At 36.0% G+C, this 17,645-nt stretch overlaps 2 protein-coding genes across 2 annotated transcripts; one reads left to right on the forward strand and one right to left on the reverse strand.

Moving 5' to 3' along the window:
* On the forward strand, positions 1-3,213 carry LOC121260532 (probable protein phosphatase 2C 49). Its single transcript, XM_041162444.1, has 4 exons — positions 1-200; positions 1,355-1,552; positions 1,643-1,878; positions 2,337-3,213. Exons 1-4 carry the CDS (start codon positions 150-152, stop codon positions 2,905-2,907), a joined length of 1,056 nt encoding a protein of 351 aa, XP_041018378.1. The 5' UTR covers positions 1-149; the 3' UTR covers positions 2,908-3,213.
* Positions 3,214-4,259: 1,046 nt separating this feature from the next.
* On the reverse strand, positions 4,260-7,796 carry LOC121260533. Its single transcript, XM_041162445.1, has 7 exons — positions 7,390-7,796; positions 6,761-6,860; positions 6,263-6,358; positions 6,146-6,198; positions 5,404-5,452; positions 4,720-4,767; positions 4,260-4,500 (listed from the first exon to the last, which is right to left on the reverse strand). The coding sequence occupies exons 1-7, from the start codon at positions 7,632-7,634 to the stop codon at positions 4,408-4,410; spliced, it is 684 nt and encodes a 227-aa protein (XP_041018379.1). The 5' UTR covers positions 7,635-7,796; the 3' UTR covers positions 4,260-4,407.
* Between the last annotated feature and the right edge of the window lie 9,849 nt (positions 7,797-17,645).

Genomic DNA, 17,645 nt, shown 5'->3' on the forward strand with positions numbered 1-17,645 from the left:
CTCCTTACAGAAGATTTTGATCGCTTCAACGTAAGAGCTACAGAGAAAGTGCGAGAAAATTCTTAAGAAAGACCGAGAAAATATCAAAAAATCCTCTTCTTGTTGTTTTTATCTTTTGGGTTTTGTTTGTTCTGGTATGATATTGGAAAATGGTTGCTGAAGCCGAATCTGTGTGCCAAACGAGCGTGCCTGTGTTGGAGGTGAGCTTTCTAATCAGCTTCAATTTTTGTTTCTTTGGTGTTGTACTTGGTAATTTGCTAATGGGTTTTGCTAATTTTTAATCTGATGTTAAGAAGGTTTTTTTTTGCTTGCTTGTGTTTTAGGACCTCTTTCGCTTGGTGCTTAGATGTTGAATTTGCATAGGTTTTTAGATTGGTGTTGTTATTCTCAGCTCGATTGGTCTTACCTTGGTGTCTTTGTTCATATACTTGGGTATACTTGGGATCTGGATCATGGGTTTGTGCTTCTTTTCAATATGAAGCTAATGTTTTGGTTCTTTTGGACTTTAGGGCGGATTTTGTGTTGGGTCTTAAATATTGAATTAGCTGAATTTTGTAGGATCTCGTGAAAATATGAATATGTATTGGTTTTATGATTGATATTTCACTTTTATGTTTCCTTTGGATAGGTGAAAGGATTTTGATCCAGGCCTTTGCTGAAAATTTATCTTTTTTCGAGGATTAAAGGAAGTTCTATGAAGTTGTGAAAGTATGGTTGTGTCATATACTTGGGATTCTATAAATCTAGGGGTTTGCGTGATATCTTAATTTTGTTTAATTAAAAGCCTGCTTTCCTTTATAATTATGAATAACAAGGCCTAATCAATGTAAATATGCATAATAATTTGGAAAGCGAACCTCTATATACTCTAGCAAACTATTTAACACTGACGTACAGAACACAATATAGGGATGTGTGCCGAATGTTGACATATTCACCAACCTAATAGTTCATAATTGTCAATAACCGCCTCTCAAATGACTCAGTTTACTTTCAGTTCATTGACGAGAGTCTTCAAAATATAGTAATCTATACTTGCCCGTGTATATTACAACAGGACTTATGACGTATGTGGTTTTGTCTTTGTTATCTTTTATGTTTGATGGTTTTTTAACATTCAAGGTTAGCAATGCTAGGGAATCCTCTGGTTTTTCCAGCAAATTGAAGCTATAAAATTGATGCTCCGACATTGAAGATTGTGTGTGTTTTATACGTGCACAAAAGCTATCAGCATTAGTGTTAATACTTAGTGTTAGTAATATAATACTTAGTATTAGTAATATGATTAGCAGTCGGTTTCAAGGTTTAGCCCTTCGAGGGGGAAAATTGATGATCAAGTTCTTTGTATTTATAGGATATCAAGCCCGTGGACAAAATCCCAGATGCAGTCCTTGAATCTTCCATCCTGCAATTTATGCCCAGTTTCCGCTCTGGTAGCTTTGCTGACATTGGTCCTCGAAGATACATGGAAGATGAGCATATACATATAGATGATTTATCCTCACACTTGGGATCAGTTTTTGAGTTTCCTAAACCAAGTGCTTTTTATGGGGTAACGAGCTCTTGTGCCTATCACTGCTATGACATTAGTATTGATAATTGTATTGCTTCATAACTGGCTGATCGTGTATATATTACACAGGTATTTGATGGTCATGGAGGACCTGAAGCAGCAGCTTATATAAGAAAAAATGTTCTTAGACTCTTTTTTGAAGATGCCAACTTCCCCCAAACATCAGAAGTGGATGATGTCTTCTTAGAGGAGGTTGAGAACTCACTTCAGAAAGCATATCTGCTGGCTGACCTAGCCTTAGCAGATGAATTTGGTGTGAGCAGTTCCTCTGGGACAACGGCTCTTACTGCTTTGATATTTGGAAGGTATATATACATGCTTTAGAATTTCGTTTCTCCATGGAAAAACATTGTTTCAATTGCATGATATTGGCTCTACGCGATCATTTTATTCCATTTTAGCGTCTAGTGCTGTTGCTTTTATCAAGTCTAGTTTCTATGTATGATTAGCGGAATAATCACTGTTGATTTAGAATATGCCGAGTGAGGAATATTAGTGTTGGTTTGTTCGCCTGTCTTGTTTTATGTTACTTGAAACAGTTAACATTTGCACCATTCCTGATTTCCTTGGCATACCTTTTTGCTATATTGGCTAGATGGGCTGATGTTGGCTATATACTTGTCTTGTTTTCCCTTTTTTCAAACTAAAAAAATGTGTATTAGCTCAAGAAGAATGCCAATTGCTCTAATATGTGCTTTGGTTTAATTGTTCTGCTTAGTTATTTTCAGTATAACTTCCTGCTGACGGAACTCTTCTCTTCCAGGCTTCTCTTGGTTGCCAATACTGGTGATTGCAGAGCAGTTCTTTCTCGGAAAGGAAAGGCAATCGACATGTCTCAAGACCACAAACCCATTTATCCATCAGAAAGGAGGCGAGTGGAAGAGTTAGGTGGATACATCGAGGACGGGTATCTCAATGGTGTTTTATCAGTTAGTCGAGCCTTGGGGGACTGGGATCTGAAGTTCCCTCGTGGTTCTTCTTCACCACTTATTGCGGATCCAGAATTTCAGCAGGTGGTTCTAACTGAGGATGATGAGTTCCTCATCATGGGGTGTGATGGAATTTGGGATGTGATGTCTAGTCAGCAAGCCGTTAGCCTTGTTCGTCGTGGGCTGCGGCGGCATGATGACCCAGAACAATGTGCAAGGGACCTTGTCATGGAAGCCTTGCGCCTCAACACATTTGACAATCTCACTGTGATTGTTGTATGCTTCTCTTCTCTGGATAACTGGGAACCATCACCACCACGGCAACCGAAGATGAGGTGCTGTAGCCTCTCTGCAGAGGCCCTTTGTAGCCTGAGGAGCTTGTTGGATGGCAGTGCCAGCAGTTGAATGTACATACATTTATTAATAAACTAAACTGTTTTTGGCTGCTTCAGTGAGATGGGAGAAAAAGTAGCTAGCAGTTTTGTTGGTGCTGATTATTCAGCTATTCGTGGTGAGCTCTGGGCTGATGTACATAACCAGCTAAGGTGGATGGTGGTGTAGAGATTTTCCATATGGATACATCCTGTGTACAGAGTCATTTGATTATTTTGTTAACAGTCCAGAGTGACCTGCCCTTCTGATGAATCCATTTTTGATTCATCGTGTGTACCTAATGTAAATTTTCTTAATAAAAGGTCAGTTTCTTCTTTATTTGATTACGGCAAGTGGGAACTACACTTTTAAGATAGCATCCATGATGTTTCGCCAATGATCTTGCAACCTATCCCAGATCCGATAAACCATATTCATAATCAAGTCAAGCAAATCAACAGGTGTCTTGGCGTAGTAGTAGTAGTAGATTACTAATATTTTATGACGAGGTCTGATTTTACAGATCCATTATCGTTACAGCCCTAAAGACTGACATCCTGACCTGGAGGTATGACCATAACAATTGTCATCCACCTACCTCATACAGCCGTTCCCGAATACGAAGCTCTTAACAGCTCACGAACTGCGAACTTTCTTCTACTCGCGACACGATCCAGCACGATGGACTGTTCCAACTGGTACGTGAGTGTGTTTATTGGGTCCTGTTCCCTGTTTTCATATCTTTAACCTTATTAATACTTGATTTGTTTATATATAAAATAAAATCCAGCACACTGGTCTGTTTCAAACATTAGAAAGGGAGGCATCTGTATAGACTGTATTGCATATTTATAGTGGGGAGAATCCATCTACTCCGACTTGCTTATAACTGTTCTCTCTCCACAAAGAGAGGGAACAAAATATGCCCTAAATAGTATATATGGGTGAATGCAAGTGCTCATAGAGTTTGCTTGGAAAACTGTAATTTGAGTTATTCGAGCTTGCTTGTTATTTCAGTTTGCGTTTGCTTAGGGGTTGTGATTGTATGTATAAACCAGATGGGTTGAGTAAGTTTCAGAAAAGAATATGATCAACAACATGGTTTGTTGGAGGCTAAGGTACCTCTGATCGATATATCATTATTTTCTTTTCCATCAACTCCAAAAATAGGAAATTCACGTCAAAACGATCCTGCAAGTTTTCCAGTCCATAGACCTGTTGATTACAAGGAAAAAAAAAAAAAAGTCTTCAGACCTGTTTCTCGATCAATCTCAAAGGCTCATATCAGGGTACAGGCTGGATTGGATCATTCACTAAAACTTCACCCCTGGAAACTTATTCTAGGAGCTGTCATCAATAATGGAGGGCTGAGTGCGATGATGAGATTATTGCATGGTACATGATGTTATTTTATTTCTTTCCAAAGAAAGCATTACAATTGGATGTGGCCAACACGCATTCCACATCGAAAGAATCAGTGAAATCTGCTGAACATAACGTTTAGTTGTCATTTGTACAACTGTACCATCATGATCATCTAGTTGGGTCCGCTTGGTAGGTTTTTACAAATGATGCAAATCGTTCCATATCACTTCGTAGTAAGCCTTCAAGAAATGGTTGCAGTGCCTGGACAAGTTTAACATCCGAAAAAGAAATTGATTGATCTCATAATAATATCATATACATCTTTAAAGCAAAGAAACATCTAGCACAGATTTCTTTTGTTTTTCCCCCTCAAAAGATGGAGAATAAAGGAAGGGAAGTTTGAGGAACAGATGAAGTTCGTTTGCTCCAGCATGAACCAATGCATAAAATACCAAAAACAAAAAAGAGTTAGAAGATTACTGATGCCACTGGAACGAAGATCTGAGGAACTTCATATGACACTGTCAGCTGGAAAGAACAGATGCAAATAATTGTAAGGGCATAACTAGAGGAACCTAAGCCATAAAAAGTGGAAAACAGTAGGAGAGACATTATAGTAGCCATCAAATTGATGGCATGTCTATCCCCATTCCCCACAAGTTCGTCAAACTGTGGCCAGTTAGGAAATAAACCATGTGCTATGAGTTACTAAGAAATGGGTCATTCTGTTAGAATTTTTGTCTTATCAACGTTAACAAAAAGCAAGTGATAGTTCATGAGAATGCCACATGGAAAATTTGAGTTTTTTTTTTTAATATTATTAAAATTAAAAAAGCTAGCAAATAGACTTTTTTATGATTTGAAAAAATCATTAATTGTTATAGCAAATAGTTCTAGCCACCCCATGGTAGCAGAACTCAGCCATCATCATTCATCAAGCCACCAAGGGGTAGCTCATGTTTTCAGTTAACATTGATGGATGAAAAGGGTAATGGAAGGACCCATTTCTCAGTAACTCATGGGACAAAGGGTTATCTCTAAAAAAAAAAAAACACAGGAGTCGAATTTTAATTACCCCATATCACAGAAGGTGTTTGACCAAGATTTTCTAAAAACTAAAATGGAAAAAACTAAATTAAATGTCATAGGAAAAAGCACCCTTACTTCAACTATGCATGATGAAGGACCTTTCGGATAAAATCGAACAGCACCTCTGCCATGTGAAAAATCAGTCTATCAGGATTATACTAATAACTTAAATGAAAATAAAACATATAGATAAGGTTTATGAACTAAAAATATAGCAAATAACTACAGCATTTAATGTTCAGTTCTATAAAAGAAAGGAGACTTAGAGATGAGCAAGTACAGCAGTAGAGAAGATAGTTTGCCAGTTCATGTTCACAAGAACTGTCAAAATTGAATAAGCTTAAATTGCTGAAAGAGCCTTCGTGATGAATCTAAGAAGTTGAGATTTTTTAACTTTGTTGTTTTAATGTTCCTCGAAAGCAAAGCCCAAACAAATTGAAGCAGTTTGGCACATGATGCAGGAAAGCCAACTTGTTAAACTATCCATCATTTTCAGATAATTGATTTCACTGAGAAATCAAACTAAACATTGTCATCTAAGCAACACTAAGCTCCACAAGGCAACTAGGGAAATGTCAATGTGCTAAGACATCGCCCGGAAGATGACTGACTACCTTCAAAATTCCGTTTATACTCTTTTTCTTTTTGTACTTTTCAGATTCTGTATTAAGTGTGAGAGTTTAATCTTCCTTTTTCTTCTTTTGCCATCATATGCTTCGCCTAATGAAGCCTCGGAAGACATTCACCACTAATATTGAACTGAAAAGGTAAACAACAGATAAAATACACAATACTGTATCACTGTCTCTATAATTACCTGTTAGGAACACCTTCCAGGGATCTCCAGTGGATCTTCTGATTTGGGATAGGCTGCAAAAAGTGTATCATATTATGACTCAAATTACAGGAAAAGGAGAGACGTAAACATCCTTACCTGAAAATTTCGCGTGAGCCAAGAGAAATCAACATCGCGACCAAATGCTTTATACCTCATCGACCATCTAGATAGCTCAGGCTTGTCCTCCAATATCTGGTAGGAGAAACTAAGCATCAAGTTCTCAAAGATGCACAACTCTGAAACTGATCAACTACATGGGACTCAAGACTCAATAATATCATTACAGTGATGCACTCTTTAGGCATTAAATTGGCAGGGTTGAAAACTCAAAACTAACTCAAGTCGGCAATAACATGCTCGGCAGTTATAAATGCTATGAAAAGCAGAACCATTTCTACCTTCTCAAGTTTGGCACAATAATTTATGGACTGTTAGCCTGATTAAGCTGAGTCAAGTGTCCAGTAGTATTAGATTAGCTATACAAGAAACTAAGCATCCCCTATGACCTTTACCGAGGAAAGGATACTTTGCTTTTGTTCACACAAGTAAAATAATTGGAATAGGCAGTACTTTGGAAATTCAATCTTGTGGCACCTTTACTGAGGAAATAGAGGGCATCCAACGGGGAACGGCTTCACGATCAGAGTAACAATTATAGGCAACCGAAACAGGCACGTCAATTTCCATCTTAACCCTGCATATTGTCACATTTTGTAGTTAATGGTAATAACTGGTAAGCTGATATCTTAGCTCAAATTGCCAGCCTTGGCACGCCAAGAACGGACCATATATATGTAAGGACTTGCATTATATTTAATCAAAAGGATCAACATGGCGGAGCATCGTGGCATCAAACTATCAGATTCTGAAATTAATACTAAGAACGAAGCTACGAAAGACTTAGAAAATCAATCATTGTTCTACATAAACGATATCACAGGAGTAGCATCAATTAATAGATTCCACATGATGCCTACTTCAACTCTTATAAATCTAGGTAAATTATGCAGATTTTCAACGAGATGGAAATGATGCGCAACAGCGTCAAAGAAAATTAAAATGTGGACTATACCTGCCGAGTAAGAATCCAATCAATACACCAAAATTACAGGGAGCCCATAAAAAGCCTCAAATTTTATGCATCAGGGCAATAACATTCCAAGATCCGTTATGGAACAAACAATATGGAGATAAAAAATTCTTCAGAAAGATCGAGTTTTTACGTGCAATTCTGCCATTCCATGACAGGAGCAAAGGGCTTGGAGGCGGTGAAGACCGAGCTTCCCTTGGAGGACCCATATGGGATTCTGAAGAAGATAGACGGTGGTCCCAAAGAATCGTAGCTTCTCCAAGGGGGTACGATGGCTATGGAGCAGAAGAGGATACTACCATTTCTGGGTGTTGTTTTTGTCATCAAACCCAAAAGGTTTGGGCTCGAAATCACAAGGGATGTTGCTGTTGCAGACATGACACACTGTTTTTTAGCAGAAAACCAGGAAAGAGGGACACTGATAGACCGTCGAAGGCAACAAATCCAGGACACAAGCCAGCTTTATCAGAGATTTCTCAGCTGTGGAGTGTGGAGTATGATGCTATTCTATCTGTTGCATTATAGATGCGAAAGACCCAACTACTAATATTTTGAATATTTTGGTCAACGACTCAACTACCGCCCGTGTTATAATTTTATAACACGAGTAACATGAGTAATGCATATACATTTCTCAAAATTCTTAAAATTTTTATAATTTTATTTTCAAATATTATTTAAATATAAAACTCTTCTTAATTTTAAATTTATAATTTTTTCATCTAATTTATAATTTAAATTTATAATTATTACCTAATCATCATTTAAAGACAAAAATTAATACAATTCTTACGAACTTTAAAACAAAAATTATATTTAAACAGTTTTTAATTTTAAAATATTTATATTCAATATTTTCTATTTCCTTTATCAAAATCCAATAAAATATTTTCAAACTATTTTACAAATATTCATAAAGTTTTGAAGAAAAATGATATTTACAATCTTAGAGTGTATAAATCTCGTGCATCCCTTTTAAAAAAAATGTATAAATTTGAGATCCACATAAAAAAAATTATTTTTCTAAATAAATATGCAAGACTTTACACACTCTAAACTATATTTAAGATTATTCAATTTTGAAATACTTCAAATCTCTAAATAAGACCCCGAGTAATATTAAAAAAAAAAATTCCTACTATTAGCCGAATTAAAATATGTCTTTGTTAGTTTTGTCGGCCATCATATCAATCGAATGCATTATGCATACTTGAGAATTACACGTTGTCATGTGTCAATTTTATTTTTCTTTAAAAAATTATAGAAATAAAGTTTTTGGCCATCGGATGGTTGGGAAGTCACCATGGTGGTGACCTCCACTTTTATATATATTTATATTTATTTTTCAAAAAGGTAAAATCAATTAAGTTATTTAAAAAAAAATAAAATTAAACATGACAATATGTGATTTGGCCATATGATTTAATTAATATATTGATGGACTTAAAAATTAATAAAGGGTCTTATTTCTAACTTACATCGAAGGAGATAAATATTTCTATATATAAAAAAAAAAAATACACAGGATCTTAAACCTAAGTAATCACCAAAATTACTATTAAATTAAAAAAATGTAATCGCCAAAATTTACTAATATTCTCCGCCTACAAACAATCACTCAATTAATTAGGTCTGAACCGTCAAAAAATCAATAATATGAAATAAAAAACTACTTATTACTTTCAATTTACACTAATTAGAGCATGTTTGGATATTAAAGATATCTCAAAATAATTATGAATAATATTGAAATAGTAGTGATTAGTTTATAAATAATAGTGAAGTAGTATGATCAAAATAACTAAGAACAATTGTATTTCCAAACAAGACATAAAAGTCTAAAGAAAACAATACTATGCCGTCTGAATTTATCCCCTCGAAATAGTAATTTTTTTTTTTAATATTATACTATGTATAATATAGCACCGTCTAAAGTCCAATTACCTAAATAAATAAAGCGAAATCTTTAAATTTTATAACATATTATTTATATTGCCTTCTTTGGGAGATTAAAATTATATATTTACCCTTAATGGAATAAAAAGAAGAATAATAAAATCAGACTGGTTGGTGCATGGCTACCCATGGCCATGGCCGGGATCTCGTGGTGAGGAAAGACCAACCTTTCTTGGGGACGGCGTGGACAGCCATGCACCCTTCGTCTACGTACGTACCATGTTAAATATATTTTTTTTAAAACTGCCATTTTAAATTGTTTTTAATCTTCTTTATAATCTCATGTTAAGTATGTTTTAAGTGTTTTTAAATTACTTCTTTAATCTCCTTGTTTTAAGTGTTTTAAATTCTTTATAATCTTCTTTAAATTGTTTTTAAATTAATATACTTAATAATTGACGTGAGAAGTGAATTATAAGTGAATGTCATCTCAATATATAAATTTTGTTATCGTGGACCGATTTGTTACGTATGGTATGACTCATCATAGGTATCGGTTTATCAAATAATAAATTGGCCAAACCCAAAAGATCTATGAATGATTTTTCTTTGGTTAATTTAGATATTGAAATAGTCTATCGGGTTTAACTTTTGGTTGAGCTAATTTCAAGTTCGGCACGACAAATCTTAAACATTTTTAAATATTTTTTTAATTAATATCACACAAATATAAAATATTTTTAATTTTAAATATTCAATAATTTTATTTAATTATTATAATTTTTTCAAACTCTCAAATAAAACACAAAATATAACGTAATTTTTTCAAACTTCAAAATAAAAAATTAGATTGATTTGTAGACTTTAACTTCTCTCACTAACTTAACCATCAGAGGTATCAATTGGGATCACATGAGGTTGTTCTCTATTTCACTAGGTGGCCATTAAAAGCGTTGCATACACCGCTCACTGCAAGAAATAAGGCTTTTTGCGGCGATTTTGTCTGTTGCAAATAAAATCGCCGTAAAAAGCTATTATTTGCAGCGATTCTTCACGTTGTCGCGGGTTTTTTACATCAAGTTGGAAAATGGTATTTTCCAGCGATTTTTATACTTTTTACGACGGACAAAATCGCCGCAAATACAAAATTGGTCTTTTACAACGACTTTTCAATTTTTGCAACAAAAAATTTGCTAAAATATTAAAAAAAATTTTGCGACACTTAGTTAACCATTGCAATTGTGAAAGTTGTTATTTGCAGCGATTTTTATGTTTAAAAATTGCCGAAAAAGATTATTTCCAGCAATTTTAAAATTGTCGCAAAAAAAAATGCACAGAATACTACTGATTTGCGGCGATTTTAAATTTTGCCGCTGAATTCAGCACGAAATTTGAAATTGCCGCGATAGAATTCACTGTTAAGTTTTTTTCCGACTGACTTTTTCATATTTCTGGCGAGGTTTAGGCATTTTTTTTTTTTTTTTTGAAATAGAAGTGCTCATGATCTATTTATGAATAATGTTGACAATCAGCCATTACAAGTTCAGAAATAGAAGAACAAACAGAATCAATATCAATTCTTTCTTCATCTAATGACACTGCAACTCTTGCAAGTTCATGTGCAACTTGGTTGGCATTCCTCTTAACATGTCTCACCCTCCAATCAGTACCATCCAACAGTTGTATAATATCTGCAATGATTGGATTGTTACTATAATCAAGCTCCCTTTGGTTATGAATTGCAGACACAACATTTAAAGAATCTCCTTCAAACAAGCACTTATTCAGCTCGAGATCCTTGCATAGCTTTACTGCTTCAAACAACCCCTTGCTTCAGCTATATCTGCATTAGAACAAAAACACATAGGCTTCATCAAGCTTAATAACACTGACCCTTCCCAGTCTCTAAGCACAATGCCAATTCCAATCCTATTTGCTTGGTTCTGCACTACAATATCCCAGTTGATTTTAATAAACCCCTCAGGTGGTCCTTCCCATCTTACTGCAACATTTGAACCTGATACAAGGTTACTAGTGGTGACCTCCATAGCTTGCTGATATAGATCACATTCATGGACTGCATGTTGGAACAAAATTCTGGGTGAAGTAAACTGCTCTTGATGAATTAAGGAATTCCTTCTATGCCATAAAGAACGAGCTACATATGCAAAACAAGCAAGATCCCTTCCTTTCAACCTGTCAAGCATCTGTTTAAAAATCTGAGCAAAATCAACATCAGTAATAGCCATTTTCTGCATAACCTTATCACCCATCATCCAAACATCCATAGCAGCAAGACATGCCCATAGAATATGCCCAGTGGATTCAGGTTCTAATAAACAGATAGGACATAAATTCCTTGCAATCACCTTTCTTTTATAAAGATTCAACTTAGTTGGGAGTGAGTCTGAAATAGCTCTCCACATGAAATTCTTGACAGAGTTAGCAACAGGTAAAGCCCACAGTTCTTTCCAACAGGGATCAAACTTAGCTCGAGTAGAGGTCTCACCAAAAACGCTACAAGTTGTTTCCATATAGAGATGATAAGCACTTCTGACAAAAAATAAGCCATTTTTAGTCCCTTTCCATACCAGTCTATCTGGATTTCCCAACACACTAATTGGAATCTGTAAAATTGCCACAGCCTCCACTTCATTAAAAATAGACTGGACCAATTGGGCATTCCACCAAGCATTCTGTTTATCAATTATCTCCTCAACCAAAGCATTAGAGCCCAAAGTCTGTATTTGAGATTGAATCATACCCGAGTTGGTCCCTGAATTCCATCTGTCCTGCCAAATGTGAATCTGACTACCATTCCCCACCCTCCAAATGAGACCATCTTTAAGAATCTTTATGGCTTGCCAAATGCTTCTCCACATATAGGAAGATCTTGACCCCAAGTTTGCTTGCAACACTGAAGATGATGGAAAATACTTTGCCTTAAAAATTCTGCTAGGTAGGCTGTTTGGGGTTGTGAGGAATCTCCAAGCCTGTTTAGCTAATAAAGCCATGTTAAACCCAACAAGGTCTCTGAATCCACATCCTCATTTCGGTTTACCAGTACATAAAACATGCCAAGATTTCCAATGCATCTTATTTTTATCTTCCAAACCACTCTACCAGAAATTAGAGATTAAAGAATTTAACCTTTGGCTTAAGGATTTGGGCAAAAGGAACACACTCATACAGTATGTAGGAACTGACTGAAACACAACCTTAATAAGAACTTCCCTTCCAGCTTGAGATAAAAATCTATTTTTCCAATTGCCAATCTTGCTTTGTACTTTACTCACAATAGTCTGAAAAGCCCTCATTCGAGATTTTCCTACCAAACTAGGCAACCCCAGATATTTTTCCATGTTTGAAGTGTCATTTAAACCAACAATCTCCTTTATATAAGCTCTAGTTGAGGCTTTTGTGTTCCTGCTAAAAAAGAGAGAAGTCTTATCTCTATTGAGCAATTGTCCAGAAGCATTTTCATAAATACCCAAAATGTGATTCAATCTTCCCCATTCCACCATATTAGCTTGACAAAACATCAAGCTATCATCTGTAAAAAACAGATGATTCATGGATAACACACCCCTAGCAATAGGCACACCAGAAATTAGCCCTTGATCTTCTGCTGTAAATAGTTGAGAACTCAAAGCTTCAGCACATAGGATGAATAGGTATGGTGAGAGAGGACATCATTGTCTTAAACCTCTTGAAGGTCTGAATGTTTGCTGAGGTGATCCATTAACTAGTACTGAAAAGCTAGAAGAGGAAACACATTCCATAATCAAATGAACCCAGCTCTGTGCAAAGCCTAACTTAGCCAAAACAGCTTTGAGAAAATCCCATTCCACACAGTCATAAGCTTTGCTCATGTCAAGCTTTAATGCCATATAACCCTTCCTACCATACATCTTACTATTCATTGTATGAAAAGTTTCAAAAGCTACTAATATATTGTCAGAAATCAGACGTCCAAGTACAAAAGCACATTGGGTTGGAGATATTAACTTTGGCAACACACACTTCAATCTATTGGCTAACACCTTGGCAATCATCTTGTAAAGCACATTACAAAGACTGATTGGTCGATATTCAGATAAAAATTGAGGCTTAAACTTCTTAGGTATCATAACAAGATAAGTGTGATTAATCCCAGCCACTGCTTTGTCCAACTTCTCTCTAGTAAAACTAGCATCCCGTCTATTATTGGACCACATGAAAAATCCATCCCCAAAATCCAAATCACACAAATTACAGTCTTGTAGCACTTGGTGAAAAGGCTGCATTTGACTCTGTTGCCTCACAGCACCACCCAACTTCTCATGAGTATATAGAAGCTCATTAAAATCACCAACACACAGCCACATACTTGGATCCAAATTGTTCAAGGCTCTTAAAATGTTATAACCCAAAATTTTATGTTCAATCACGGGGTGACCATAAAAACATATCAGCATCCACTTAGAATTCTGCTCAGAAATCACCCAACTATTGATGTGTCTTTGAGAAAAAGATTGAATGGAGAGAGATACATCATATTTCCAAAAAATTTCCAAACCTCCACTGAGCCCGATCCCATCTACAGAAAATAAATTCTGAAAACCAAACTTAACTTTCAAGACATCCAGTTTAAATTTCAACACCTTTGTTTCCATTAGAAAAATAATAGTTGGCTTATGAATCTTGATCATACAATCAAGATCACGAACTGTTTGAGGGTTGCCAATCCCTCGACAGTTCCAACTTAAGAGTTTCATTTCTCCCAGTGGGGCTGTAGCACAGCCTCCACCGATTCATTCTTATTCTGAGTTTGTGCTCTAGACTTCCTAAGAGTTTTGAAAGGAAGAATAGATGGCAAATCAGAACCTTTGGGAAATGACTTTCTCTTTCGACCACCTTTTGAGATTTGAGGTTGAGCAACCCCCAGCCCTCCTCCTTGCCTTATGTACTTTTTCCATTTCAGCAATGAATTACCATAGTCTGTATCTAAACTTGAAGAGCCACTTCCAATACTGTCCAACTGATTCAGACCAGAAGCATGGAGATGCAACCCTTCCCTCCCCTTCACCTTATCCACACTAACTGCACTCGTTGAAGCCAAAAGAGAGTTGACACCAGATGGGAACACAGGTTGCACCACAGCAGTTTTTTGAGTAGTTACTATTGAGGGTACAATAGAGTCCTTCTCGGGACACGTAGACATAACTACCTTTTCACCCAATCCTGGAGAAGTATTCTCAGAAACTTCCTGTAACTGTCCAGAGCAGTTATCATTTTTATGCAAATCCTCAGTAACTGCCATCTTCCTTCCTTCAGCAAAAGAACACAATCCATGGGGAATAGTAGAAACAAACTTGCTAAGTCCCATGAATGGACCAGTAATAGAGGCTCTCATCCAACTGCCATACTGCAGATTAGAAACATCCCTTCCAGAGCCAACCAAAGGCTTTTGAGAGCACTCATTCGTGCCATGTAAGAGCAATCCACAATAGAAACAGAATCTCAGTATTCTCTCATATTTGAACTGAATAAAAGACCTCTTCCCATAAACATTAATCATCTTCCCCCGAATCAATGGCATAGTGAAATCCAACTCAAGAAGAACACGAAGGTACCGTCCCCAACTAATACCCATCTCATCAGCCTCCACATGAATTACCTTCCCAACTGAACTACCCAATTGAACACCAATCTCAGCATTCATACATCCAAAAGGCAAGTTATGCAACTGAGCCCAGAAGTAAGTATGAGTGAAGGACATAGCAGACGGATAAGTAAGGCCATCAAAGTATTTAATACAAAGGAGACATTGATCAAAAGACCAAGGCTGGCCATCCCACACCTTTTTCAAGTCAGTTTCATTAGCAAATTCGAAGAGAAAAAGATTAAAGGCCACGTCAACGATGTTTATAGTAGTGTCCACTTTCCATATCTTCAACATAGTACCTTTAAATGCATCACGATTCACCCTCTTCTCAGTGATAATCTTACCAATCAAACAAAATCTGCCCATTTCCAACGTTGCATGAATATCACCTTCCTTTACAACAACATCCTTAGACTCCTCTTCCGTTAGAGACAATCTATCCCACAAAGTAGTAATATCCTTAGCCATCTTTGGCTAGAGGTGAACAAAGAAAGAATCAAACACTCCAAAATCCTCAGAGAAAATTCGCATTTCAAATACCCGACTCAAACACTCCTGTCATTTCCCTCCAGCCCTTCTCCCGCCCCCTCTCTCCCCTTCTCTCTCCCCAACTCTTCCTTCTCGAGCACAACCCACGCCGGTAAGCACAGTCCGTCGCCAGCAACCCCACCATGCCACCGCCACTGCCACCTCACCTCGAGCACAACCCATGCTAGGAAAGGCCCTGTTTCTTGTAGTGCCCTCTCCGTCTCTCCTTCCACCCACCACGACATATTCAAACTTCCCCAAGGTAAGATTTCCAAACCCTTATTTCCAAATCATCTTCTTCTTGCCATTTTATGGTCTTCTAAGTCTTCCTCTTCTATTTCATTCGCTACTCTTCAAGTATCTAGACCCACGATGATGTGGCCAGACAGCTTCCACCCCCGAGTACCGATATAGTGCTTTTGTATTAATCTTGCCAAGGTTATTCTCTCTCCAAGCTTTAGTTAGATGCAATTTTCTTTTTTATCTAGGTTTTAATTTGTTGATGTTGTTCCAAATCTACTTAATCTTCATGGGTTTCCAAAGGGAGCAGCGGTGGTGATCGTGGGTCTCTATTTACTAAAATACATCGTACCGTCTTTTGAGCCCATGGATGAGGTTCCTTGTATCTCATGTCTTACGAACGCAAAACTAGGGCTTTTTACTAGGTAATCATTGATCAACAAAGCTAGAGAAGGATAGAACGAGAATATGATGGATTCCTCTTAAACAATAAATCCTCATGTGCTGCGACATGGTGGAGCCACACCAACAATTGAACTGCTACTCAGTGATAAAGATGGGAAAGATACAATGGTGGGATAGCTGGGAATGTCCATTACCCTATTTGATGTGTAACTGATTTATAGTTTATCCTGTTGGATTTCAATTAAAAACTATTATCTGTGAGATTTATTGGAGTTAAGTTACTTATATTTCTTGGCATGGTCTGAATCTCTTTCATGCTTCTTGTGTACGCAAGTAACACTCATTTTATTCTTACCTATCTTAGCATGGCCTAATTACTTTATGTATATGTAACTGGTTAATTTATAATGTCATATTTGGTATAGTGTTTAGACCTTTGGCTGGTACTCAATCACCTGGAAATTTTTGTTTCAGTTCTAAATGTACCTTGAACATTGGGTGTTGTGTTATGTAGAAATATTGAAGCTTTACTCACTAAATAGCTGTGTGAACATTATTTTTGGGTTTGCTTTAATTTTGATTGTGAGTTATATTCATTTTGGTGGTTCAAATGTCTACCATGCTACACTTGGTTCTGTACCTCGGTGAGGATAGATGGAAGGTTCAAATGTGGGATTTACTCTTGGATAAAGAAGGCAATTATTGGGTCTTCCTCATTCTCATTTTATACTTTTGTAATAATAGAGGGATTATTTTTCCTTGTAATTTGCTAAAATCTCTTGTGCCCTACAATTACAGCATTTGATGCTAACAAGTCATCCTTACTTTAATTAGAGAAAAGTACCTGTGGGTTTGAAACCTGAAAGTAAACAAACATCTTTCTATAAGGTTCTTAGACTGTTGAAACTGTATTCTTATATGTTTTCAGACTAATGGTCTTCACTTAAATATATATATATATATATATATATATATATATATCAAATGACCTCTTATAAATGAAAAGTATCATATTGATGCTTTCTTATTAAATTATAATTATTATTTTTGTTCTGTAAAGGACATCTAACATTATTTTTGGTATTTATGTCGTCATTATATTTGATTTTTAATGCAATACAAGTCATAATCCCCACCCCCTGTTCACCTGAGGTGAAATATTCTTTGTAATTTCGATGAAGATGGAAATCTAGAATTGTCCTTGTTGCTATCAAATTAATATCTTTTTTGTTTATTATTTTAACAGTGAATTATTTTATTCCTTATGATTTCGTTTTGCTTTATGTAACATTTGTTCATAATGCATAACTAGTGAACTATTTTTAGTTCTAATTGTTGTTTCGCTCTTAGCCCTGAATCATTGTATGTGTTTTTATAGTTTTTCGATAATAATTCCCTCTATTGCTTGTCTTGGTTTCATAATTGAGAGGTGGATCTATGCTTTACCTACATGGAGGCAATCTTCACATTAGTCTTGTAGGAAGCATATGTTTCATTATTTTTGTTATTAAATTATGTCATCCGCTTTATCTTTTATCATATTTTAACAATTTTAACAATCTAGTGTTGTCTTTTTGTTAGTTGTAGTTGCTAGTGTCAGAAATTTATATGCTGCCCAGATTTTTGTTATTTGAGCTTCTCATCTTAGTTGAATTGATTTTCATATCTTTCTT

The sequence above is a fragment of the Juglans microcarpa x Juglans regia genome, chromosome 4D, assembly GCF_004785595.1.
Source record: "Juglans microcarpa x Juglans regia isolate MS1-56 chromosome 4D, Jm3101_v1.0, whole genome shotgun sequence".
NCBI lineage: Eukaryota > Viridiplantae > Streptophyta > Magnoliopsida > Fagales > Juglandaceae > Juglans > Juglans microcarpa x Juglans regia.

What these genes read in the sequence shown, in the direction of transcription:
- LOC121260533 (XM_041162445.1), bottom strand. Translation starts at nt 7,634, where the DNA reads ATGTCTGCAACAGCAACATCCCTTGTGATTTCGAGCCCAAACCTTTTG. An exon ending in CCTCTATTTCCTCAGTAAAG is followed by an intron (nt 6,359 to 6,760) that starts GTGCCACAAGAT and finishes TTCTCCTACCAG; the next exon opens with ATATTGGAGGACAAGCCTGA. An exon ending in TCTTCGTTCCAGTGGCATCA is followed by an intron (nt 4,501 to 4,719) that starts GTAATCTTCTAA and finishes AAACTTGTCCAG; the next exon opens with GCACTGCAACCATTTCTTGA.
- LOC121260532 (XM_041162444.1), top strand. Translation starts at nt 150, where the DNA reads ATGGTTGCTGAAGCCGAATCTGTGTGCCAAACGAGCGTGCCTGTGTTG. An exon ending in CGAGCGTGCCTGTGTTGGAG is followed by an intron (nt 201 to 1,354) that starts GTGAGCTTTCTA and finishes TTGTATTTATAG; the next exon opens with GATATCAAGCCCGTGGACAA. An exon ending in AACCAAGTGCTTTTTATGGG is followed by an intron (nt 1,553 to 1,642) that starts GTAACGAGCTCT and finishes TATATTACACAG; the next exon opens with GTATTTGATGGTCATGGAGG.